Source organism: Gracilinanus agilis, chromosome 3 (assembly GCF_016433145.1).
Source record: "Gracilinanus agilis isolate LMUSP501 chromosome 3, AgileGrace, whole genome shotgun sequence".
In the NCBI taxonomy this organism is placed as follows: Eukaryota; Metazoa; Chordata; class Mammalia; order Didelphimorphia; family Didelphidae; genus Gracilinanus; species Gracilinanus agilis.
The window spans coordinates 253,683,999-253,711,369 of NC_058132.1; the positions used below are offsets into that span (position 1 = coordinate 253,683,999).

Genomic DNA, 27,371 nt, shown 5'->3' on the forward strand with positions numbered 1-27,371 from the left:
AATTATTACATATAATTTTAAAATTAAATCCTTAAAATAATTTTAAAGACCCAACTTCATTGTAATCCAAATGATGCACAGAAATCACTGCCTCCTTTCTCCTATAATATTCTGAATTACTTTTGATTTACATGGAATATTTATAAATAAGGATAATCAAATAGTTTACAAATGTTGAAAATGTTTTTATAAAAAGTTAAAAAGATAAAAGCATTTCATCCAAAGTCATTACAGAAACTTTATACTCATTTGAATATTGTACAGAATATAGTCATGATCACAAATACAATTTGAAAGTCATTTTTCTAAAGCAAACAACCGTTTTGGGAAAATATATTAGACTATAAATGATTCAACTTAAAAATTTTTCTATAAAGTAAAACCATTATAAATAGCAAGACCTCAATTTATATAGTTATTGTGGAAATGTTTTGACTATTTCTATTTGTATTGCATTTTCAAGACTTTCTGAAATTGGTTGTGCTTTACATATACTGTAATTTCAAATTCTATTTGAATTTGTACATATTACAAATCACTAAATCCAAATTTTGCAAACTCTAACGCAGCTACAAATGGATAACAGTTTTCTTATATTTTACATCATAATGAAGTCCATAGTGCTGTCAGCTGCTAAAATAACAGCTGAAAGGAAAGATCAACTCATCCATTTATAGACACTACTGAAGGTTTTATCTCACTAGAAAACATATAACAGCTGCTCCCCCCTTCCCTTTAAACAATAAATGAGTCATTTATTGAGTCATACTAACACCTAATATTTGAAAGGTCTTAATGAGTCAGATGAAAATCCTATGATATGATCCATTTCAGACTAGACCTTAAAACTAAGCAATTTTTAGAGTAGCTTCTTTGTGTATGACATATAACAAATATAATTCAGTGATTAAGTTGGCATTACATTTTTACACTGTAACAGAGAATAGATATTACTGAATTTATTTTTTAAAAAGTTACAGGCAATTTTTTACAATGGTACCTCTCTTAAAACTGATACTATTTCCTAATAAATTTTAAAATTCTGAACATAAATTGTTTTCTTAACCCTTTGTTAAGCTTGAGTAGTAGTACTTAGCACAAGCTTCTCATTAAACGTACAACTAACTGGGAATTGAAAGTTATCCTATAAACCATAGTAAAAAACAAGGAGAATGTTAGGGAAACATTGTAGCAATAAAATGGTAAAACAAATATTTTATTTCAACAAAGTATTAAACAAATATCTATTGAGAAACTGGCCTTAATAGTACTCAAAATTTAAAGTAAAGGCTGATTTATATCATCCTGGAATTTTAAAATTTCCTTTTACAAAAACAAAACAAAACAAAACCCAAATTAGGGAGTAAAAATAGTAATAATTAATATTAAAGAGCCTTATACTTGAAACTGTGTAGCAACACAATTAAACTTGTTGAAAGCTCTAATTTTCTGATTCATAGTATCTCTAGTTGGAAAGGACAATAGAGATCAGTGTAACACAGTCCTTTTGCAGATAAGGAAAATAAGATCCCAGCATTTGGTCATGGTAAGTAGTAAGTAGCAGAGCTGAGATTCAAATCCAGATACTGCTCACCCAAAGCTAGTACTCTTTCCATTATAACACATTTTTTTTACCCTACTTAAGTTCAGAAAAGTTCATCTCTGACTCAAACTTCCTGTCTTATTCTCCTAAATAATATTTGCAAAACATTAAAAAGTACTATACAAATACTCTTTATTAAACACAATCATATACAGTCATTTTATGGCAGCAAATTCATTAATGTACAAAATTAAAATGCTATGTACAGTTTATAAATTCAACAAACTAAATGAAATTCTGTTACAATTTTTGGATAAATAAGGCAACTGGCAATAACATTTTAGATAAATGCATTTTTTCTTAAATTCCTTAAAGTTATTACTTGATACATGACTATTCTCTATGTTATACCAGACCATTAGCATCTTCAATCTTAAAGTATCTTTAAATAGAAACTCAGCTCAAATCAAGATCAACTCATTACTTCCCAAAGTCCCTGCAGGGTGAATCCGTCCTTCAATTTTTCTATTGCAAGTCCCAGTTCTTCTGAAAATACAGGTTCACGATCTTGTTGCTTTTTGACAGTTAAGATGAGAAAACAGCATAGGTAAGAAATAGGAATAAACAAAAGATTCCATATAAGTTTGTGAATATTAAATTAAATTAATGAAATTCTAAAATTGTAATTTTGATAATAAGGTAAACAACCTTACCTTATTGCCATCAGCAAAATAAGCCTATAAGAAAAAGGAATCTATTAAATTCCACATAGCTAAAAGATTAGCTCTATGGGCTAAGTAGTAATTTTCAGAATGATTCTGTAACTGAATGAATTTTCATTTACTCCCTATAACATGTTTTCTTTAAAAATTATCATAAGAGAATTCACCTAACTGATGTTAGTATTTTATATAAGCAATAAAATAATTCTTCTGTAAGCTTTAAACACTAAATATATGATATAATTACTATAACATTAAGGTCCTACTCCAGTGCCTCCTTTAGATTTGGGTTGATTTCAAAGGCTGTGTCAAAGTTGTGATAATTCTCATAGGTTTTTCCAGGCCAGAAAGACATCAAGTATGGGCTGGATGATTAATCCTATCTGTCTTCCAAGAACCTAACGAAATTTAGGAAGCTTCATCACCAGAGAGGGCCAATCACTAACTGAGGAAGTTTTTTTAGCCACAGCAACTCATTAAATCATGTACTCAGGTAGAGTTGTATCTGTGTTAGTCTGGAGCAAATATATATCCAAATATGAATCTTTGACATGCTGAATTAACTATTGTTAGTACTATTTTCTTAAAAAAAGATAAAACGAGTAACTTAATCAGCATCACCTATGTTGGCAAAAATCATTAATATGATCAGAAAATATTTTCTCTGTGTGTGGTTTGGCATGGCAACATGGTAATAAATTAAAATGATTCTAGACTTTTTATACTTCTGCTTCAAAATTTTTTTCTGCCCTACTTCCTTTACTACCTACCTATCAATGAGACATTGTGCTCAAGTTAATTTTTTTAACCCTTATCTTGCATCTTAGAATCAATACTATATATTGATTCCGAGGCAGGAGAATGGTAAGAGCTAGGCAATAGAGGTTAAGTGAGTTGCCCTAGGGTCACAAACTTAGTATGTGTCTCAGGCCAAATCTGAATTTAGGACTTCCTCTCTCCAGGCCTGGTTCTTTATCTCCTGAGCTATCTAGTTAATTTTTTAAAAAACTACTTCCTCCTTATGTATTCAACTTGAGCAGTGTTTGGAGTTCACTTGTAGAAGTAAAACAAAGGAGAACTTTCTCACTTTTTTTGACCAAACAATACCAGTTGGAAAACTACATATACTCCATCTCCAATTAGAATATGCCTCCTTCATTAATAGAGAATCAAAAGAAATAAGAAGAATGATTCTCTACCAAGGTTTTTAATTCACCAGAGAAAGAATTAAAAGAGAAAACAATGTGTTGTTATTGTTTGGGTTTTGTGGTGAATGGCTCTGAGAATGGGAGACAATGAAATGTATAATTTTAGAATAAACTTCAACTCTAACATCTTCTAATAGTCCAAAGCATGAAGAAACTTTTTACTTGTCTTAAATCATCTGAATAACTACTTCCATTTGAAAAACTAAAACATTCTTAGATTAGAATACATATATCTTTTGATCCTATGCTTAAAAATTGTGCACATAAGATAGCTGTGTTTTCAAATGTCCTAAGTTCTAGGATATTTTATTGACTCGTATTTTATTTAATTAATTAAACTACAAAGATGAAAAAAATGATATCAATTCAATGGATATCTTTGAGAATGCTTACCACAAAAGCATCAGTGTGTTCATCAGAATCTATTTCTACATCATCCTGAATTTGTTCAACTGTCAGATCTTCAAGAGGTTGAGGCTGTAAATCAAGATTTTTGTAAATTAGACTGCACAAAAAGTAGTCTGATAAAATATATCAAAGTTATACTAAAATCATACCAACTTTCATTAGGAAAATGTGATTTGGGAGTTTTCTTCAATGACAACTACTAAGGTTTTACAAAAATCTATCTGAGCTGCATTCCTCTATTACAGAATAATTTTCAACTGTAAATCAATTTGGTTTTTAAAATGAATAATTTATAATAGTTTCAATTGAAATTTAGATTTCAAAAACAAGTTAGGTCAACATCAAACAATTTTAGTGGGCAAATATTACACATGCTACAAATATTACATCTAGAGAAACCTAAAAGAAAATAGTAAATATATTTATGTGATCACTTTTTTCATATCCCAGTTTTTTTTGTGCCATACTATGTGCTTGATAAATGTCTGTTGAATGAATTTTAAAGCAAAGAGCAGTTATTATTTACAATTTAATTCAAAATGTATTGCTGAGTACTTCTGATTGATGTGCATGATACTGTGTGGGATACAAAAATGTATTCTACAGTCCCTGCCTTAAAAGAACTAATAACCTAGTAGAGGAGATTAGAATTGTATAGAAATAATTGTAAGGAAACAGGCAATAAACAAAGAAGTATCATATAAGGAAAAGTACTATGTGCCATAGAATTCAAAATGGAAGGGTACCAATCATGTCCAGATGGTCATAAGGCTAAACAAAACTGTGCCTAAAATGGCTCTGGGAGGTAAAGATTGGGCAATGTGTTTTCCAGTGGAAGAACGGGTGTCAAGATAAAGACAATCAAGTTTTGCTTTGAGAATGGCAAGTGATACATTTTTGTAGGGTTTTGTTGGACTTCAAGATTCATGTGACTGATTTGCACTATGTCAGGTTAGAAAAGCAAGTTGGAGCTATACTGTCTAGGACTTTAAATGCCAGGCTATGGGTTTTGGATTTTATTTAATGGAGAGGGGGAGAATTAATGACTGTTTTTAAAATAGAAAAATGATATGAACAAAATAGTGTTTAGGAATAAAGTGGAAATATGTTGGATAGACCTAGATGGGGGAAAACTTTATAAGACCAGACTATTATTACAAGAGTCCAAATGTGGGAAATGAGGGCCTGAAATCAGGGATGGCAAAAGGAATAAAAGGGAAGGTATAGATTTGAGAGGCATGTAAAAGAAGAACTGATAAGTCTTGGTGACTAAATGGAGGTTAGAAATGAGAAAAGGAAGGAGGACAGTGAGGACATACATATAAATCCCTAGGAGAATGGTGGTGCAATGAATGGAAATAAGGAAATGAGGAGGAGGAGCAAGTCTGGAATCAGGAAGAGGAAAAATCTGGTTTTAGGCATGTTTTGAGATGTGGGTGGAAAAGTCCTATAGGTGATTAGAAATGGGGAAATGATGCCAGGTGAATAATCAAAGACAGAGATAAAAGATTTGAGGCTTGTTCACCAAAAGGTGATATTTGAAGCTTCTCTTACAGTAGTAATACAGGGAAACTGTCAAAAGAAATAGCCTTCATTGGAGAGGTCTATGGAGTAAGAACCAATTTTCAGTTAAAATAAGGTAGAGTGGGTGCCCATAGAAAAGAGTATATTAGACATTATCCCACAATAGAAATGGCATTCTACCAGGCATAATGGAAGAGTCTAGAGTGAAGTATGGGTAGACCACAGTTAGGGTTGGGATTGAGTATGACTGAGTTGGATAGCAATGATAGTACAGGAAGGGGTCGAATTGGGGGAGAGCTTTTTGCTTAGGTATAGATAGCAGGGATAAAAGAATCAGGGGGTTGGCTAGATGCATGTCTTAGAGATGGAGGAAGAGAAGTGCTAGGCAGACACAATCAATGAATTGTTAATCATTTTAAGCTTGTCAAAATAAAATTTTTGTATGTAATGTTCTTAATGTTTTCTATGCATTTGACTATGATAACCTTATAAAATAATATGGCAAATCGTTTATTTAATAAGCTGAAGAGATTACCTTTTCTTCCATCTCATAATCCACTCCAAATATAGGACTGGCAGAATAGACTCTGTGAAGTGAATTTATTTCCTTTACAGACTCCTGTAGTTTCTCTACAGGATCTATTTTGAAACCAAGAACATATCCTCCACTCTACAAGAAATAATCATTTAAAAAGAACCTGAAGAAATATTTCTATCACATAAGATATTATAAAACTCTAATATTCTTTTAAAAATATAATTTTATTTTTAAAAATATTTTTCCATGGTTACATGATTCATGTTCTCTCCCTCCCCGCTCCTGGAGCTAACAAGCAATTCTACTGGGTTATACATGTATTATCACTTAAAACGTATTCCCATATTATTCATTTTTGCAATAGAAACTCTAATATTCTTGATCTCCAGAGAACAATCTCCATACCAGTCCACCTGTACTCTGGCTTCCTCTTCCTCTTCCCCACCCCAGCACTCAGACCTCCACACAGGACTCTATGTTCTGATGAGTAAATTTTCCCTTTTGCTTTTTTGGTCTTGGGCCCACTACTCTGGTCATCTCCAAGACAAGTCATGTGAATAGCCTCCATGTGAATATCCTCCTCCTCCTCCTTCCAACTCTAGCCCCCCATTTATATTGTCAAACTCTTGGAGGGTTGAGACTGTTTTTATTTGTTTGTATTTGTATTCTCAGCACTTAGCACAGTGCCTGGTACTTACTAAGCATAAAGATGTGGACACTGAGAGATAATAAAGTATCCTTTTAAATGACACCTAAAAAAAAAGAGTTCTACCCACATAACATTTTCCTAACCTAACAAGTATTATTGTTTTTTTGGGGGGGTGGGGGGAACATCTAAATAAGATTTGGTCTTCCTTTGTAAGCTCACACATATAGATAATCCCTTTCTTGTGTTCCCCATTATTGACTCGTATCATATTGTGTTATTTAAAAACTCTCAGATCTAGACTGTCACACAGATCTTGTACTTATTAAAACACAGGGATAAAAATTTTAAATATCTTACCTGTTGAGAACTCTCAATAACAAGTGCTAAACCAAACTTTGAATCTCTGATCTTTATAGAACGCTAGTTATAAAATGAAAAAGGAAAAAAATGCATTTTAATTATTTGGTGATGACTATTTAACATTTAGACTATTGAGTTTTTAACTCTACAATTCCATTTTTTTCATGGTGCAATGATAAGTACAATAAATACAGCATGACAAAGACAACCAACATCTAACAGATAAAAACATTTCTCCCCATATCATCCCACCTTGGAAATCAATAAATACACCAATATCAATGATGAAATAGTCAATACTAAGAAAGTCTGTAAAAAGTATCAACTACAAAAATGTAGTTTCCTAAAAATGTTTCTGACTCTGCATCATGTACCAGTACTAGGCAATTAAAAAAAGTAAATTAGGGGCAAGGAATCTATTAGCACTCAAAGGCCATTTTTTTTAATGTGGCTTATTTGGCAGAAGTTGTTGAAATGGATATTTGCTTCCTCTTCCCTACTTACTGAACTATTTTTCCTCATAATCTAAAGAATGTTATATTTCAAACAACATGTAAAGAATGGTCATGTGGTATGAGATTTATAAATGGATGTAGATAGGAGACCTAAAGCCAATGAACATTGGAAACAGGGACATAGACCATATTGTTTTCTTTTGTTTCCCAACCTAGCACAGTGCATAACATAGAATAAGGACTTAATAATTGTATTTTCTCTCCAACTTTCTTACTCTGATTAGTTTGGGTGAAAGTGAGGTTCAAGTTCCTTCAACTCCTTCCTCACCTTTCCCTTCCAATGTTTCTTCCTCCATTTTTCACTAGCGGATTCCTTTTCCCCTTTTTTCTTTTTTCTTTTCAGATCATCAAACCATAATAAAACTATTCTGAGCTACATCATACTTTACTTTATAATCCCTGATGACTAGGGCTCTGAAGAAACACTTGTATTATCTCCTCCAATGTAATGTAAACACTTTATATTCTTTTTAATTTCTTCTATTTGCTGGTTTTTAATTTATTGTGTTATGTTGGTTTTGACTCCTGGGTTTGTATTACAATGCCTTTACTCACTTCTAGCATTAGGAATGTATAGAAGTCCTTTATTTCATTAGAAGCCCACTCCAATGCTACTCCCCTACCCCGACTATACTTTTTCTATGCTCAGTTTTGCCAGGTATGGAAACATGCAAAGCATAAAACCTCCCTCTTAATAAAATGCAAAACATTAAGAAAGAATATTTTCTGCTGTCTAAAACCCCTTCTAAACTTTTAGGAAACAAGGTAGGGCAAAAAGTTAAAAGCTTTCTTAGGCAAATAATACCATTGTTTTCCCTAACCAGAATCCATTTGGACCATTATCCATCTAAGGGTAGTCTCCAGTTTTCCTTCCCCAGAAGCTATCTGGCTTAAGACCCATTATTCTCCATTGAGAAAGCCTATTGATATGATCTCTGAGTGGGGTCCCACTGATTCCTTAAAGGAAGTTGTCCAAAAAAGAACGGGATAGTGTTTTTGTTTATCAACCATCTTCTGAGATATTAACACCAAGTTGTTTTCTAACATACTATGAACTTCCTTTGTTCAAAATACCTGTAAATGTCAACTAAAATTTTCTTGGTGCAGAGAGGTATATCAGAGGGCATGAGGGAACTGTCAGTTTGTCTGTCTTTCCCTAAGCAGAAAATGCTTGGATATTAGATTACTCTTAAATAAAACTGTTTCTGCTAGAATTGTACGTAAATCAAAGAGTAGGCTATTTTTTCCTTTGATAACTTGGTCATAAGCCTAGATCTTTTACTTCTTGGGATATTATATTCCAAGTTCTCTTCTCCTTAACGGTGGTAGCTACTAAATGATCCTGATTGTGGCTTCTTGAGATTTAAAGTCTCTCTGAAATATTTTTCCTTTCTAGAACTTAAGTTCTGGATTTGGGCAATTTTGTTCCTGACCTGTCTTATATTCCTTTATAAGGAAATTGTGGGGATATCTTGGATAACCTAAATATCTTATGAGACATCCAAGAAAGGCCCACTTTGTACTTTCTCTTCATGGTAAACAGGGTTATTTGAAAGTTCCAGTGTACTCTACTTTTCCTAGAATGTTAACTGATAATGGCATACTATCTTATGTATGCCTTAGAATTTTTTCCTATGTTGAAAAAGCAAATTATGATCATTTTTATCATAATTAACTAGGCATTCTGAAATAAAAACTGCTATTACTTTAACAAATAGAAAGAAAATGGTGAACTAGTCTAAAACAAATAAAAATTCTTTTTGGGTTTTATAATTATATATTAGTATTTGCCAAAATACTAAATGGAAACAATTCATTTTTAAGTTATATTAAAATAGGGCCACCAAAATGTGCATACTTACAATCTGCAGATATGGTATGCTGACATTGAAATTGTCATTCATATTTGCATGCCAAACAATTCTCACATTAGTAATAAAAAAGGTTCCCAGATTTCCCTATAAAAACAATTTAAGATATACAGTGATTAAAATCCATAGGCTATTACTGAAAAAATTAGGAATTATGCTAAATATTTCTACAAACAATGCCTAAATTAAACTTTATTGTCAGTAACATCACAACTTCCTTAAGTGTTAGGATGTTAGAACAGTTATGGTAGAGCAGCTAGGTAACACAATGTATAGAGCACCAAGCCTGGTGTCAGAAGGGCCTGGGTTCAAATATGCCTTCAGATACTTCCTTGCTGTGTGACCCTAGGCAAGTCACTTAACCCCAATTACTTAGCCTTTATTGCTCTTCTATCTTGGAGTGGCTGTTTAGTATTGATTCTAAGACAGAAGGTGAGGGTATAAAGAAAAAAAAAAAAGAAAAGTTATGGCAAGGTAAGTAAGAAAAAAATATATATATGATAACCTCTCAGAGCCCACCAGGAATACTTTATGGCTCTTGCTATCATAAACTAGAGCATAAAGCTCTCTTTCAGGTAACCATGACTACTCAAAAACTTAATTCTAAAATGTTCTAGTTTGATAGTCTAAAGATTTTAAAAGCAAATAAAAAGTAACCCAGTACTTAAAAATAAATATTTGTATAGCACTTTAAAATATGTACTTTATATACCCCATAATCACTCAGTGAGATAAGGTTCTGCAGGTATTATTATCCCCTCTTCACAAATGAGGAATTAAGTGACTTGTCCATCATCATCTTGCTAATAAGGCTGGGAGGCAAAATTTGAACCCAGGTTTTCCTGATTCCAAATCTTAAATGGAATAATTTATAATACAAAGACTCTATACACTGCCTTTCAAAAAGAAGAAAATGTATGTGATAATTCATGATTGGGTATAACATTTCAAATTTCAAAACAAACCAGCAATTAAAGAGGCCTCTTTTGGATGACCAGATTTATAAAAATATATGAAAAGGATATGAGATACATAGCACAGCTCTCCAGAATCAGACTATTTTCAATCTTGACAATACAATTAGCCTGAAGTCATTATTATAATCCATTTTGGTATGGGACACTTCTTTTTAAAAATAAATAATTATTTTTTAAACCCTTATTGACTGTCTTAGAATTGATACTAAGGAACTGTTCCAAGGCAGAAGAGTGATAAGGGTTATACAACTGAGGTTAAGTGACTTGTCCAGTGTCACATCACTAGGAAGTGTCTGTGGCCAAAATGGAACCCAGGTCTTCCCATCTCCAGGCCTGGCTCTCTATACACTAAGTCATTTAGCTATCCTGGGAACATTTAATAAAAAAGAATGTTATATATATTTTTTATTTATCTCTCACTTAGAAAAATGTTTGTGTTACTCCTAGAGTCTTGCTAAAACAAAGGGAAAACATTTTTGTTTTGTTAAAATTCAACTTAATTTGATATTTATTAAGCACCTACCATTTACTACCATATACCAAGGTATTGTGTGAGGTAAAAGAGATACAAAGAGAAAAAACAAAGTGTTTCTGTCGTCAAGGAGTTTTACATTCTACAGGGTATCATACACACAGATAAAAGTATAATAGATGGTAGAGAAGGATGAGGTAAAAGAGGGGTTCAGACAGAATGCTCTAAGAAATTATCACTAGTAGGAGATACTAACAAGAGTAACAATGATAGATATCAATACATTTATCCTCTTTCATATATTCTAGATTCAGCATGTAAAGGAAGTTTAGAATAAACAGAATCAGAATGTTAATTAGTACATAACAGGTGTTATAATACTTGTATTTTTAACAGTGTGCCAAAGGACATATTTTGTTTTTAAGATGTTTGGAGTCATTAAAAGATTTTGTAATTTCCCAAAGACAATCCAACCTGTTCTCTCAGTCCTGGGGCCCATTCACTATGCACTTGCAGTGTCTAATCAAGATACACACATGCACACACAGCTGGACATGCTCTAAAGGCTGTCCATCCAACAACATATAATGATTTGGATAATATATTGTCTTAATCTTTTTGGTTTTTCAAATGTTGAAGTTAGACCACACTCTTGAGTGCTTATGGAGCTCTGTAATGTTCTGAGGTGTAATGTAATCAACTCGGTCTCACCTGCAAATAGGACCATTCAGAGGACTTCACTATCTATATGGAATTCTTCAAATTGTATTGGAGCTTCTCCATCACAATGGCAAACACCTTTGGCTGGCATGCCTATTTTATGCTTCATCTGATATTATTGATCACAGTGTTATCAAATGAGATTATCTCTGTTGTTAAATCTTTCAAGGAATTTTATAAAATTTTAACATATCTATGGGAAATAGTTTTCAATACTAATATTATTCCAGTTTTCTTTCATAGCCATGAGACAGAGTATAATAGTCTCCAGAGAACTGAAAAAATATATCACACAGAGGGCAATGAAAAGGGTCAAGGTGAATGTGAGCAAGCTGAAACACTTTACCAATAGGGAATTACGAAAAGAGGTTGAATAAAGGATGTCATCAAAGAAATACTGGAGGAAAAGAAGCTGAGCTGGCCATATGGTAACAGCGAAGTAGAACTAAAGGACAATGATGGTACCTTTGCAATGTCAAATGAAATCAAGGAAGGCTCTCAGCACATTAGACTTCTTGCAATGAATTTAAAAGAAGGATATGGACAAGCATTTTCCAGAATGGGAAGTGAGGTATGGGCTGTTATCTGCACTGTTGGAGGGGATGCTTATATTGAAGAGATGCAGAAGCAACTGAATGTCTGAGTAGGAGAGCCACGTAAACATGACTATTAAGGTTCCAACTTAACAAGCTTTATTATTTTTTTGCCTTGAACCATACCTGGTCACTGGATAAATTCCAAACACCATTGATTTTATCATATACTTGTTCCTGTGGTAATAATCTTAGCTGCTTGTTTTGAATTAATGCACTCCTCAGTTTAAAATCACGGTACATTTTAGAAGTTTCATAAGCCCTACAGTAAAAAAAAAATAGGTCAGCAAAGCTAAAATGTAATTTTTAAAACATATTTATACATGTATGAAACATTACTGATGTAATTATGCATTTATTGTCTACACTGCATAAGTAACTAATGTGGATGTTAACCAGCTTCACAAAAATCAGTTTTTATTTTTTGTTTCAATGCATGTTAGCAGTCAATCAACAAGAATTTATTAAGTTCCTACTCTATACCAGGCACTGTGCTCAGCATTAGAGATACTCAGAAAGGTAAAAACAGTCCTTTTTCAGTCCAATAGGGGAAGAAATATACAAATGATTATGTAGAAATAAGATATATACAAGATTGATTAGAAAGAATCTCAGGAAGAAGCCACTAGCATACTTGGGGGTCATGTAAATATAGTAATTAGAAATTTAAGATTTATGGAGACCATTGTTTTATTCTATGTTTAAAAAAAATATGTTCCCATTGAAGACATAGCCCCAGGGCAGATTAACTCAACTGGCCTAATCCAGTAAACCAGCAGAGAGAGAATCTGAAAGGCTACAGTCCAGAGGCAAAAACAACAACAACAACAACAAAATAGTTGCTGAGAAAATGAACAAAAAAAAAAGAAGGTAACTATTAAAAGCTTCTGTGGGAAAAAGAACGAAGAGAACCAACAGAGGATGATGGAACCCAAGGAAGTGCAAGCAAAACTTCAAAAAAAAACCCAACAACAACTGGGAACTGGGCTCATGCTCTAGAACAGGGGTCAGCAACATATGGCTCTTTCTGCAGGAGCCATAAAGTCAATTTCTTTTTAGGCGCTGTTACATGAGTGTGCACTATTACAGGAGTGCGCACTGTGAGCACTGTATGGCTCACATGAAATTACATTTTAAAAAATGTGGCATTTATGGCTCTCATGGCCAAAAAGGTTGCCGACCCCTGCTCTAGAAGAACTCAAAAAGGAATTCAAAAACCAAACAAGACAAGTTGGAGAAAAATGGGAAAAAGAAAACAACAGTTTAAAAAGCAAAATGGTCAACTGGAAAAAGAGGAACAAAAATCCAATGAAGAAAAGAGTGACATGAAAAGAAGAATGTACCAAATGGATCAAAAGGTCATGGAAGAAATTCAGTCTTTAAAAATTAGAATTGGGCAAAAAGAAGCCAATCACTTCATAAGATATCAAAAAATAACAAAACAAAATAAAAATAAAAAAAAGCAGAAGAAAAAAAATGAAATATCTCATTGAAAAAAACCAATGACCTAGAAAATAGATCCAGGAGAAACAATTTAAGAATTATTGGACTACCTGGAAGTCATGACCAAAAAAAAAAAAAAAAAAAAAAGAAGCCTAGACATCATATTACAAGAAATTATTCAGGAAAACTGCCCTGATATTCTTGAACAAGAGGGTAAAATAGAGATTGAAAGAAGCCATAGATCATTTCCTACAATAAATCCCCAAATGACAACTCCCAGGAATGATATAGCTAAGTTAAAGAGCTCCCAGGCCAAAGGGAAAAATACTGCAAGCAGTCAGAAACAATTCAGATATCATGGAGCACCAGTCAGGCAGACAGGATTACACAGGATATAGCAGCTTCCACAATGAAGGACCAAATCTTCTGACTTGGAATACATTCTGGAAGGCAAGGGAACTGGGTTTACAACTGAGAATCACCTACCCATCAAAACTGACTATATTCTTTAAGGGTAAAGTATGGTCAGTTAATAATAAAGAAGATATATAAGCATTCCTGAAGAAAAGGCCAGACTTAAACAGAAAATTTGATGTCCAAGTACAAAATTAAAGAGAAACATAAAAGGTATTCTTTTTGTGGTAGCAAAGAAGTGGAAATTGAAAGAATGCTAATCAATTGGAGAATGGCTGGATAAGTTGTGGTACATGATTGTGATGGAGTACTATTGTGCTATAAAAAAATGACAAGGTAAGCAGTTTCAGAAAAACATGACAAGATCTATATGAGCTATACAAAGTAAAGTCAGAAGAGCCAGGATAATGATTATTGTAATGTTGTGATGAACTATGAAAGACTTAGCTTCTAAGATCAATGCAGTCAATACAATCCACAATAGTTTCAAAGAAGTAATGATAAATAATAGCTAACTATCTCTAGAGAGAGAACTGATGACCAAACTGAAATATAATTTTCTTATTTTATTTTTCTTGCTTTTAAAAAAATCTGGCTACTTTTTTTTCCTTCCACAATTGAACAGACTGGCTTTCTGGGCTGGTGCTTAGCAAGTAGCAGCCAGTATGGAGGGGACCAGGCTGGGATGAAATCTTAAATCAGTAAGGCAAAAATCTCTCTCTTTCTTTTTTATTAATAAAGTCTTACAACTCTAGCCAAACCCCACCCCTTTATTTGTTACAGATGCTCCAATAAATTGGGCCTCCAAGGTAAGATAGGTTGAAAGGTTAGAGACAAGGATATAGATTTGCTGCCTCACAAATTCTCCAGAAAACACAATTTAAATCTACCAGGCAAATATAACAAATGATAGAGACCAAAAGTATTTAGAAATATAAACTCCAAGATTATGCTTATACTGTTTCTATTTTCCATTGTTTCCATGTTTTGTCATGACATGAAACAACAACAACAACAACATTGGTAAGAACAGGAACAACAATGATGAAAAAGATAACAATAATGATGACAGCAATAACAACAACAATGATGACAAGGATAATGATGACAATAGTGATAACAACAATGATGACAACAACAATTATAACATCGGCATTGATAACAATAACAACAACAACAATTTGACTAATATAGAAATGTTTGTATAACTGATTTCATATTGCTTGCCTTCTCAGTGGTTAGGAGAGGGGTGGGAAGGAAAGAGAAAATTTGGAATTTGAAATGTAAAAAGAAAAGAATGTTAAAAATTATTTTTTTAAAGATGGGATTTTAGTTGGGATTTAAAGGATAAATAAAAATATAAGGAAGGATTTGGGAGAATCAATAGGAGAAAGCCAGTGAAAATGCCTGGAGCTAAGAGATGGAGTGTCTTGTTCTTGAAACATCCAAGACCCAAGGACTGCCTTACTTTTGAATTTTGCATCTCTGCTGCTTAATAGGCACTTAAATACTTTTTCATAAATATATAGATTCAAATTTAGTATCTTCAACATCTAATTTTTTAGGTATGAAAAATATCAAATGTTCTTAATGTCAAAAACACAAACTATAATAAATAAAATATTATTTTAAAAACAGTCATTCCCTAATACACTGCTGGTAGAGTTGTGAATTAATCTAACCATTCTGGAGGGAAATTTGGAATTATGTGCAAAGGGCTTTAAAAGACTGTCTGTCCTTTGATCCAGCCATACCACTGCTGGGTTTGTAGCCCAAAGAGATAATAGGGAAAAATACTAGTACAAAAATATATATAGCTGCGCTCTTTGTAGTGGCAAAAAATTGGAAAATGAGGGGGTATAAATTGTGGTGTCTGCTGGTGATGGAATACTATTGTGCTGAAAGGAATAATGAACTGGAGGAATTCCATTCGACCTGGAATGATCTCCAGTAACTGGTGCAGAGTGAAAGGAGCAGAGCCAGAAGAACCTTGTACACAGAGACTGATATACTGTGGCACAATCAAATGTAATATACTTTTCTACTAACAGCAATGCAATGATGACCCAGGACAATCCTGAAGGACTTATGAGAAAGAACCCTAGCCACATCCAGGGAAAGAGCTGTGGGAACAGAAATGCAGAAGAAAAACATATGATCAATCATATAGTTAAGAGGGGGATATGATTAGGGTTTTGATGTTAAAAGATCACTCTACTGGATAACATGGAAATAGGTTTTGAACAAGGATACATGTGTAACCCAGTGGAAATGCTTGTCAATTCCAGGAGTGGGGAGGAAGGGGGTGGGAAGCACGCATGGGGAATCATAAATCATGTAACCATGGAAAAATATTATAAATAAATTTAAAAATAAAATAAAAAATCAGTCATTTCACCAGTATAGGGAATTTGTAGTAAGAAAATTCTTCTATTATAGTACATTTGCAGCTATTTTGCAACTTACAGACTATCAGTCAACTAGCATTAAGAGTCTACTATGGAGCAGCTAGGTGGCTCAGTTGATAGAGAGGCCTAGAGAAGGGAGATCCTGTGTTCAAATGTGGCCTCAGACAATTCCTAGGTATGTGACTCTCAGCAAGTCACTTACCCCCAACTGCCCAGTCCTTACTGCTCTTTTGCCTTAGAACTGATACTTAGAGTTGATTCCAAGAAGATAAGGCTTAAAAAACAAATACAGTTCCCTTGGGCACTGAGGGGTTAAGGATACTCTGAAGTCTGCTTTCTTTCTATTATGCCACAGGTGCCTGTTTTACTTTCTAGATATAAAAACACTGCTTATATATAATAGAGAATTCTTATTTTTCTATGTTTTCTCTCTGAAATAATTCCTACACATTATATATATATATAAATATATATATATATATATGCATGTGTGCATGTGTGTACACACACACACGCACACGCACACATACATACACACACCCTGACATGCAGCTAAGTGTCACTGGGCTTGCAGTCAGGAAGACCTAGGTTCAAGTTTGACCTCAGATATTTATTAGCTGTGTGACTCTGGGCAAGTCACTTAACCTCACTCTGCTTCAGTTTCCTCAATTATAAAACTGGTATAATAGTAGCACTTACCTCTCAGAGTAACTGGGAGGATAAATGAAATAATATTTGTAAAGTGGTTAGCACAGTGCATAGCACATAGTAGGCACTTCATACATGCTTATTTCCTTCCTTCCTTCCTTCCTTCCTCCATTCCACCCTTTCCATATTTATCTTCCAAACTAGCTTCCTTTTTCTGATATTCCTATTTTTGTCAATGATATTATTCTATCATTCACAAAGACTTAAAAAACATAGAACTAGGCTGTTCTTAGTATTCTTTGAACAAATGATGCTTTTCCCAAATATCTTGGAATCTAACTATCTTGGTAAACATATGATAATACTTATTCATAATGCTTTGCTTAAAATGCCCTTCTCTCTCTATCCAAATCATACCTAACCTTAAAGGCCCAGTTCTCTACAAAACTTTCTCAGACTATTCTAGCCTATGTTGATCTATTTTATAAATATCCCAGAATATTTATTATCACTTGTTTGGTCACAATATAATAGAAATAATTTATATATTGTCTTATATTATTATTTGAATATTTCATGCATGTATACTTTATCGTCCCCAAGCAGATAGTTCTTTAGAATTAAGAACTGTCTTTTTTTTCTTAACTCCCTCACTGCTAACCTGTTGTTAGACACATAGCTGGAACCATGAATGAAACAAAGAATAAAGTAAAATTTTAATCAAAAGTCTCAGGGAATTAGGCATTATGGTTAACTGTACTTTCTCATTAACTGAGGTTTCACCAGAGAATCAGTTTTATTTCAGCTACTGTTAACAACCATTTTCCAGGTTTGGACACTACAGTGTACTGAGGAAAGCATTTCTTTGATGAGACAAGATCTTACAGTACCTCAGGATCAGTATTCTGAATATCAGTGATGATTATAATAACACAGATGTAGAAAACATAGGAAATTGGCCTCAACACTCTTCTAATTCAGAGACATATTCAAGAAGTTGCTTTGTATGTTTTTTGAAAATAAATCTCTCATGCCATCTTCTCATCTTCCTTTTTCAGATAAAGAATAAATGTAGGATAATATTCTGGGCAAATGAGGATTCTGATTTACTTAATTGCATTTAGTTTTAGTTTTATTGCACATATAAATTGTCTAACAACAATTCTGCAATATCAATAAAAGGACTTCTTTAGCTTTAAAAATTCTAGGATATTATGTATTAGTAATACTTTATAAAAGCAACTATAAAATTATGCCTCTCAGTTTTAGATTTGTTACACACACACACACACACACACACACACACACACACACACACACACACACACACACAGCTATAAATCATGGCCCAAGAGAATTTCAGTAATGGGACAAAAATCATAATTTTCTGTTTCTCTAATCATATACCCTTAATGAGTGATGGAAAAATAAATTATTTCTACAGAAAAGTCAATTTGACTTGGGGCAGCTGGGTGGCTCAGTGGATTAAGAGTCAGGCCTAGAGACGGGAGGTCCTAGGTTCAAAGCTGGCCTCAGACACTTCCCAGCTGTGTGACCCTGGGCAAGTCACTTGACCCCCATTGCCCACCCTTACCACTCTTCCACCTATGAGCCAATACACAGAAGTTAAGGGTTTAAAAAAAATTAAAAAAAAAAACCTCTCAAATTCCTCAGTATCCCAGTGAGAATGCCTATATTAATTCAACTCTCTTTTTCTTTTTATCTAGCTACCTATTCTTAACAAATAAAAATCATGAAAAAATTTTAATGTTTCAATTTACAAATTAAATTTTAAGATGTCCTTTTACCAAGTTTCTGGTGTGGCTATTGTTCGACATTATTATTCTGGGAAAATGATGTCCTATTCTTCCCAGGACTTTAGTACTTATGCCATGATATCATAAAGTAACTAAATATTATCTAGTAATATATAAACAATTTTTTAAACCATACCTGTGTACTGAAATGACAGAGGTAAAAAGTCTAGGATTCCCAGGAACCACATTTGTAAATATAAACTCAAAACGAGTATTATTACATTTTGTTAGTATATAAAGAGCTTCAGTCTGGCCCCGTAACTTCTGTAAAGACAAATTATTAATGCTTATTAATAGTTTATATTTCATAGGCAATTATTAGTTAATAGTGAAAAACTTGGTTAAAATGCAAAATCTAATTTCTAAAATATATCTTTGCTGTATGTTTATTTTTTAGGGATAAGGACTAGACTTGTAACAACATTGGTAAGGTCTCCTGGATAAAGAAGTTCCTTCCCTGAATGCAAGCTGGCATTTTCTCTGTGATTTATGATTTTAAAGAGTTGTCTACAGCACAGAGAGTTTAAGTGAGTTTTTCAGGGTCAAAAATAGGATACATTTAAGGCAAGGTATTGAACCCAGGTATTCCTGGCCTTGAGACCAGTTCTTCATCTATTCTTCATGCTGCCTCAATATTTTTTAATAAATTAAAAAGACAGGCAGCTGGGTAGCTTAGTGGATTGAGAGTCAGGCCTAGAGATGGGAGGTCCTAGGTTCAAATCTGGCCTCAGACACTTCCCAGCTGTGTGACCCTGGGCAAGTCACTTGACCCTCATTGCCCACCCTTATCACTCTTCCACCAAGGAGCCAATACACAAAAGTTAAGGGTTAAAAAAAAATAAATCAAAAAGACTTTTAATTGCTTTTTAATTATCTCTTACAATTTAAACAACTTTAATAAGTTTATAATTTTTGTACTCACAGAATTAGCAGTTCTTGTTGTAATATTGATTATGCAATTGTAGCCAACAGCTAAAATTTTAAAAATATATAAATGTTTTAGTAAATTAATCAGGGAACACACATTACAGGAAACAAAGTACAATCCTCTATACTTTGAAACACCAACTATACAATAGAATAAAGGTTTTTTAAAGGCTTACAGATTATTGCAAGTATACTTTTTTCTCACCTATTTGCATCCTTCCTAAAAAAATAAAAATTTAGAGTGCAGAGTCTGCTTCTTTAAAGCTCACATAATGCATCCTCACTTGAAGATTTACATCTTTTGTGCCAGATGAAAAAGTTCATAAATCGATAGTTGGAAATTATTAAATATTACACAATAATTAATGGCAAACCTCAAGACATTTCACTATTTTAAATTATTTAAAGATAAAAAAAATAAGTTATCATGACTACTTACTACTACATAACTATGGGAAATAGCAACTCCCTTATTTGTAGTTAATGGAAATGGGTTATCAATTAAAGCATTTATGTCAAAGTTGAGTATCAAAAAAAAAATCACAAAACAAAGAGGAATCACACTGGCTAATGTCTTTAAAAATCCTCTCCAAATCTCCCTTCCGGGAGCATTGATCCCTTATCATTTCTAGAAAAAGTGATCTGTCTGAAGAAAAATCAAACAATGCAGAACATTTATGTATGTATTTTGATGCAAACTTTAATTAATTACTATATAGAATTCTTGATATTTTACAAATAAGATTTTTTCATTGTATATATTGTTAGATATAATAAAACAACTATGAAATATAGTAATTTATAGATTTTGTATCTCTAAGTTAACTTAAATACATACTTACAAAGATTGACTCTGGGTAATGCCAAAGAGTGCCATATAATTCTCAAATTTGTCACTAATAATCTACCTGAAATAAAAAGGGCTAAAATTTTTAGTTGGCCTAAAGATTTTAATTTGTAATACATCTTTAAGATGAGAAATCTATAATTTCTCAATCTATTTATCAGTAACAAATTCACATTTATAGAGTACTTTATGGTTACAAAGTGTTTATTATCTCATATGATTCATAGTCACTTCACTACTGTGAAGTAAGTAGTACAATTATTCCCATTATACAGATGAAGAAACTGAGATTCACAGAGGTTAAGTGCTCATAGTCAAGTGGGTCTTTCAAATACACTACCCATTCATTTTTTCACTCAAATAGTTATGGATATGTGCATGTTAGTGGTTCTGACATGAAGATCAAACAAAGGAGACTAATTAGTTGTTACATGGGTAGGAGAGAAAAGTGTCATGAGAACTGAGAGGGAAATAGTATCTTCTAAGAGATGGTGGTCAATAGTATTACATGCTAGAAGAAGGATGAGAGATGAGAGAAGGCCATTAGATTTGTCAGCTAAAAGATTGTTGGTAACCTTGCAGAGAAAAGTTTCAGCTGACTGATGAAGTATCAAGGCAAACTGCAGAGGGCTTAGAAGGGAGTGAAAAAAGAAAAGTAGGAGGATTGAATGAAGATAGTTTTTTAAAAAAATTTCTTAGTTTCTATGAAACGTTTTTGGAATGACCAAATGTAATAGACTTCGCTACTAACAGCAATGCAGTGATCAAGAACAATCCTGTGGAACTTATGAAAAAGAATGCTATCCACATCTAGAGAAAGAACTATGGGAATAGAAATGCAAAAGAAAAACTAATGATTTATCACTTGGTTATATGGGTATATGATTTGGGGTTGTGGTTTTAAAAAATTACTCTATTACAAATATGAATAGTATGGAAAAAGGTTTTGAGTGATAAGACATGTATAAAGCAGTGGAATTGCTTGTCAGCTCCAGGAAGATGGTAATGAGAAAAGGGGAGGGAGAGAACATGAATCATGTAACCATGGAAAAATATAAAAAAAATAAAAATAAAAATTAGAAAAAAATAAAATTCTTACTTTCTGCCTTGGAATCAATACTGTGTATTGGCTCCAAGGCAGAAGAGTGGAAAGGGTTAGGCTTTGGGGATAAAGTGACTTGTCCAGGGTCACACAGCTAGTAAGTTGTCTGAGGCTATATTTGAACCCAGGTCCTCCTGTTTTTGGGCCTGGCTTTTTATCCAACACCTAGCTGACCTCTGAAGATAGCTTTTTAAAGGTATTTAACCATCTCTTCACCAGAAGCTAAAATAAAAGAGGAGCTAGTGTGGGAAAATGTAAGGGGTACATGAGATGAAGAGACGGGGAAAACAAGGAGCTTGCGGTGAATGGTTTCTATTTTTTAGTTCAATATGAGGTAAGGCCCTTGGATTGGAGCTAGGAGAAGAGGTGCTGGTAGGAGACTTAAAGAGGGAAGAAAAGGTATGGAACAGCTGCTGTGGTCAGCAGAGTAGAGAATCAATTAGAGAGGAGTACAAGGACTGCCTTGCTGCTGTAAGGGACAAGCTGAGATTAGAATGTAATTTCATAGACCACACAATTCTGTGACTTTCTCCAATTCTGTTCTGCAGCACAAGTAGAAGCAAAGGAAGGAGATAGTGTGGGTAAGATGGCGTTAGGCTATGGCGATATTTCAAGAAAATAAGGATTCAAGAGTAGAAGAAGGCTGTGTGTCATTGAACTGGTTCACCAAGAGAAGGGAGGACAATGCAAACAGAGTAACAATAAAAGTAACAATAAAAGGGATTTCTGATCATAGTGAGAATGAAGACTAGGTTTAGGAGTAGAAAGGCACAGGGTGAAATGAAATTATAAAAGGTATCAGATAACAGAATTTCAGCAATCCTGACCATGGAAATGGAACAAATTGTTGGTGATGACAAGATCAAGGGTATGAGAATCTTTGTAGTTAGTCGATTTGCAGTGAAAGAATAGGATGTAGGAACTGAATAGTTCAAGGAAGTTTTCAAGATATATGTTGAAATTGCCTAGTCTGAGAAGGCAGGAACTGCACTTGAAGGTGAGACTGTGAAGAGACTGGAAGGATGTTGGTATTAATGGTCACTGTGATTGCATTAGAAATTTTAATAGAACGAACTACAAAGGAGGAAAGATTGCTAAGCAATAGCTACAGAGGGAGGGCCTGGAAGTAGTAGCAATGGAGAGTAAGAAGTAATCTGATTCCTCCAGTGGAACCATTAAGTTGGAAGTATAAGAGAAGGTAAAGGTACAACCAGTATTGAAAAAGGAGGACTAGGAATTTAGTGTCATGGGTACAGGAGGCTGGAGAGGTTTCAGTGAGTACTAGTAGATGGAAGGAGGAGTATTGAGGAAGAATGAAAGGGAATTTATAGAATGGGAATTCTAGAGGGCACAGTGGAAGGAGTAGCCAGATATGGAGTGGGTTCTTGTGAGTTTAGGTTTGAGGTGGATGGAAATGAACAGCAAGGATTGGGGAGTGATACCCTTTTCAGGGGCATTCCTCATATTATATTACTTAACGTAAATTCAATCCTGCCCCCAAAATGCCTAGTAGAATGTGCTCCTTGTGACATGTTTAATAAATGTTTATGAACATTGAATACAGAGGCTAGAAGTCATATGGCAGAGATTTTTATCAGACTAAAAGAGAACAATGAATTATTTCTGTGGAAAATTTATCCTCAATTCCCTTATGCAAAAAATATATAAAATTATTATTACTGTACAGCTCCTAAATAGATATTACCATATAGTTAAATAGATAAAAACTATCATATAGATTATTACCTATATAGATAAAATAACTATTATTATTACCTATATAGAAAAAATAGATTATTATTACTGGATAGATATTAGGTACGGTAAAGATGATTAGTATAAATTACTATATATGTTTTATTTATATAGATAAGTAGACACCATTACTCTATAATTATATATATATTATTATATAAATATACTGTGTAATTTACTCTCAAAGTTACCTGAAAACCAGAGAACATTTACAAGAAATATATATAGACATCATAGAAAAGTGAACTAAACAGTGAAATAAGTTAAACATAAATAATATTATTTTATATTGCTTTAATCTTGATATTCAGTTAAGATAATCAGACAAACGTCAAGGATAAGTTAATGCTAGTAAGTGTACTCACCTCTATCTCCATTGTTTCCTTTGGTGTCTTCTATTGAATCTAAGCAATCAATAAGGACTTCTCCAGGTCTTGTTTTCATTTGTCTAAAATAAATTTAAAGCCCTTAAATTTCTAGCATCAATGGAAATATATTACAAGCTTTAACCTAAAAATAACATAATTTTTGGTAATGTTTTCATTTATTGAACTAATACATACTGACTACTAACTGTACAAAGTCCACAATAAAGTAATGACAAATCTCTATCCTTCAGGAATTTAGAATTTGATTAAGGAGACAAGATATATACACATGAAGTGATAATGCAAGGCACTACATAATTAAAACTTAAAATGGTTCAGTGTCAGCTTAACAGGATTTCACTAGTATAATGCCTCAGTGATCTCTGGTTGGTTCTATGCTATTTAACATTAGTATCTGAGGATAATCATAAAGATACTTTGAATTCATGTCATGTGAGGATTGTCTGAAAAAAAAAACACCACGAAAACAAAACCAGGTATGTTTAGCTTGGAGAAGAGAAGACACAAGGGACACATAACAGCTGCATTCAAATATTTGAAAGGCTTTGATAGGGAAGTACTGGACTATTTTGGGCACCAGAAGATGGACCCATGGGAAAGGGATGCAAGTTTCAAAGGTCCCTTTAGGCTTCGTATCAAAAAAACTTCCTAACAACTAGAGCTGCTCAAAAGGGCAGTGGGCTGCTTCAGGAAGAATTAGATTTCCCTTTTATTGGAGTTCTTTGAAGATAGACTGGTATTTATCAAGTGTGTTATGGTGGGGATTCTTTTCAGTTATGGGTTGGACTACATTGTCCCTGAGATCCCTTCCCACTCTCAGATTCTCTAAAAATGAATGATAAAAACAGAAAATGTATGAATTTAGGAAAGCAAGAGATCAGCTTCAAGATTAAAAACACCACAAAGAGGAAGAAGGACATTAGTTGGACCTTGAAAAATTGGTAGAATTTGAGGAGTTGGAAGGATACAATAAGGAAGGGGAAGAAGCCCGAAGATAGGAGTTAGGAATGAGGAAGACATGGCAGAGAAGGACAGATAGGTAGCTCAGTAAATAAAGAGCCAGGTCTAGAGGTCCTGAGTTCAAATCTAACCTCAGATTCTTCCTAGCTGTGTGACCTTGGGGAAGTCACTTAACTTCCATGGGCCTAGCTCTTACTGCTCTTCTGCCTTGGAACCAATGTAACAGTACTGATTCTAAGATTTTTTTTAAAGGTATACTCGGGGGATTAGGGGTAAATGGCTTGGCTGGAATAGATTTCAAATTGGGGAGTACCAAGAGGTAAAGTTGGATAGGTTAGGGGATATTAAATTATGGAGGGACATAAGTCTCAGGCTAGAGAATATGAATTTTATCCTACTGACAACAATCAATGAAGAATTTTGAACAAGGTGATAACTTTTTTCAGAAGATCACTGTAGATGGGTTGAAATGCAGTGAGAAGGAAGCAGGTTGTTGTAGTAGTCCAACAGTGACTTAAAATTAAGTAGGGATTTTTGTGTTTTCTTTCTAGGTTTCTGTGATATTACACTCCTCTGGTTTTCCTCCTGTCTGACCTCTATCCTTTAGTAGATCTTCACTCAGGTCATGCTCATTAATTGTAGGCATCCCCCAAGACTGCCTATGACTCTCTATTTTTCTCCCTTTATACTATTTTCATCAGTAATCTCATCAGTTTCCATGACTTCAATTATCAAGTCTATGCTGGTGATTTTCAAATCTATTTATCCAATCCTAACCTCTTTCCTAATCTCCTGACTTCCTTCTCCAGCTACCAATGGACATCTCAAACTGGATGTGTACTAAAGAAATCTTAAACCCAACGTGTTCAAAGCTGAACTCATCTTTCCTCCACAAGCCCTCCTCTTTTTCCTAAATTGTCTATTACTGTAGAGGGCAACTACTATCCTCCAGGTCACCCAAGTTTCAAACTAGGTGTCTTCAGGTGTCTTCCTTGAATCCTCATTCTCTCATCGATATCCAATCTATTGCCAAGAATTCTCTCCCTCCTAATCCCTCCAAATCCCACAATGTACAAGAAGTCTTTCCTAATCCCTCTTAATTCTAATACATTCCCTCTGCTGAGTATCTCCAGTTTATCCTGTATACAGCTTGTTTGTGCATAGTTTGCATGCATGTTTCTCGTACTTGAATGAGCTCCTCACAGTGCCTGGCACACAGTAATCACTTAATATATGTCTATAGACTGCTTGACTGTCGAGGCTAATTTGGCCCAGATGTTTCTATTATGGAAAGCTTAGGAAGAAGAGATCCGAACTGCAACGGTGGTGGCCCGGAGGCTGCTGATATTTACTGCCCCGGGGGTGGTCACTAGGCGACAGCCTCAGTCCCGGTAACCCCGCAGCCTCCAGGGCAGTTCTGGACTCTTCAGGGTACGAAGGCTATGGGGGGCTGGTCTGAACCCTTGGACAAGCCCAGTTCCTCGGTCCCCAACCCCACTCAGGCAGTCCGGGATCCCGCCACTACCCTCTGGGGGCCCCAAAATGGCAGTTATGCCCCACTGCAAGCCGTAGGAAACCAAACCCCTTAGGGTGTCTTCGGCTACTCACTGAGAGGAGACGTCGAACCGGACATCTCGGTCCTCCCAAAGTGCGTCTAGCACGGACATGGCAGCCTAGAACTTGGGCTGGATTCCCGTGGCCGCTTCCTTTCGGCTCCAAGGCAACGGAACTTCTCTGTCACGGGTGCTACGGCGAGCGCCGGGAGCCAAGTTTCTTGAGAGATTGCGCCTGCGCCTTTCCTCTCCCCTCCCCCCCCCCCCCTCTTCCTGGCATTAGGTGAATTGCTCCCTTCTTCCGGTGCCTGAGACCCTGAAGATTGCTGCCTGGAGGCTCTTTGCTAATCCTAAATTTATGCCACACTTCATAGCCTCACCAGCTACTATCTACCTTAGATCACTTTTTCCTTCCCATATCCTTCTCTTTCTCCGCCCCGCTCCATTAATTCCCAGAAGCTCAAATCTCGGAAATCCAGACTGTAGTCTTTTATCCCGTCAGCCAGCATTTATTAAACCCCTACTATGTGCCAAGCCCTGTGCTAAACATGTATTAAACGCTGGTTATGTGCTAAGCGCTGTTAAACTCTGGGGGTGCAAAGAAAAATAAAAATCAATCCTTGCCCTCAAGGAGCTCGCATTTTCTCGGGAGAGACCACCTGCAAATCACGAAGTATAAACAAAGGCTATATACCCCATTTTTATTTTTTTATTTTTTTTTCCAAAGAACTTCCTAGTTCCACTTTTCTCCTTTCTACCCAGGAGCAACTTTAGTATCCTCACTATATCATCCACGCTCTCCAGCGAATCTGAGGAGAGTTAAAATGATTTGTAGGTTTAAGGAAAAGCTCTCCCTTTCCCTTCCTTCCACAACCCCATATCAAAAACAAGTCAGCTCTTTCCATAATATGATTGAAGAAAGACATTTAAACTAACTCTCTCTCTCTCTCTCTCTCTCTCTCTCTCTCTCTCTCTCTCTCTCTCTCTCTCTCTCTCTCTCTCTCTCTC

The 27,371-nt window shown here is 34.5% G+C and overlaps 1 protein-coding gene across 1 annotated transcript; it reads right to left on the minus strand.

The window, feature by feature from the left end:
* Positions 1-1,763: 1,763 nt before the first annotated feature.
* Positions 1,764-26,477, minus strand: BBS5 (Bardet-Biedl syndrome 5). The gene is made up of 12 exons (XM_044666520.1): positions 26,419-26,477; positions 23,827-23,909; positions 20,600-20,665; positions 19,753-19,802; positions 18,967-19,094; positions 12,227-12,362; positions 9,330-9,425; positions 6,950-7,012; positions 5,941-6,075; positions 3,867-3,950; positions 2,257-2,280; positions 1,764-2,117 (listed from the first exon to the last, which is right to left on the minus strand). The coding sequence occupies exons 1-12, from the start codon at positions 26,475-26,477 to the stop codon at positions 2,016-2,018; spliced, it is 1,026 nt and encodes a 341-aa protein (XP_044522455.1). The 3' UTR covers positions 1,764-2,015.
* Positions 26,478-27,371: the final 894 nt, after the last annotated feature.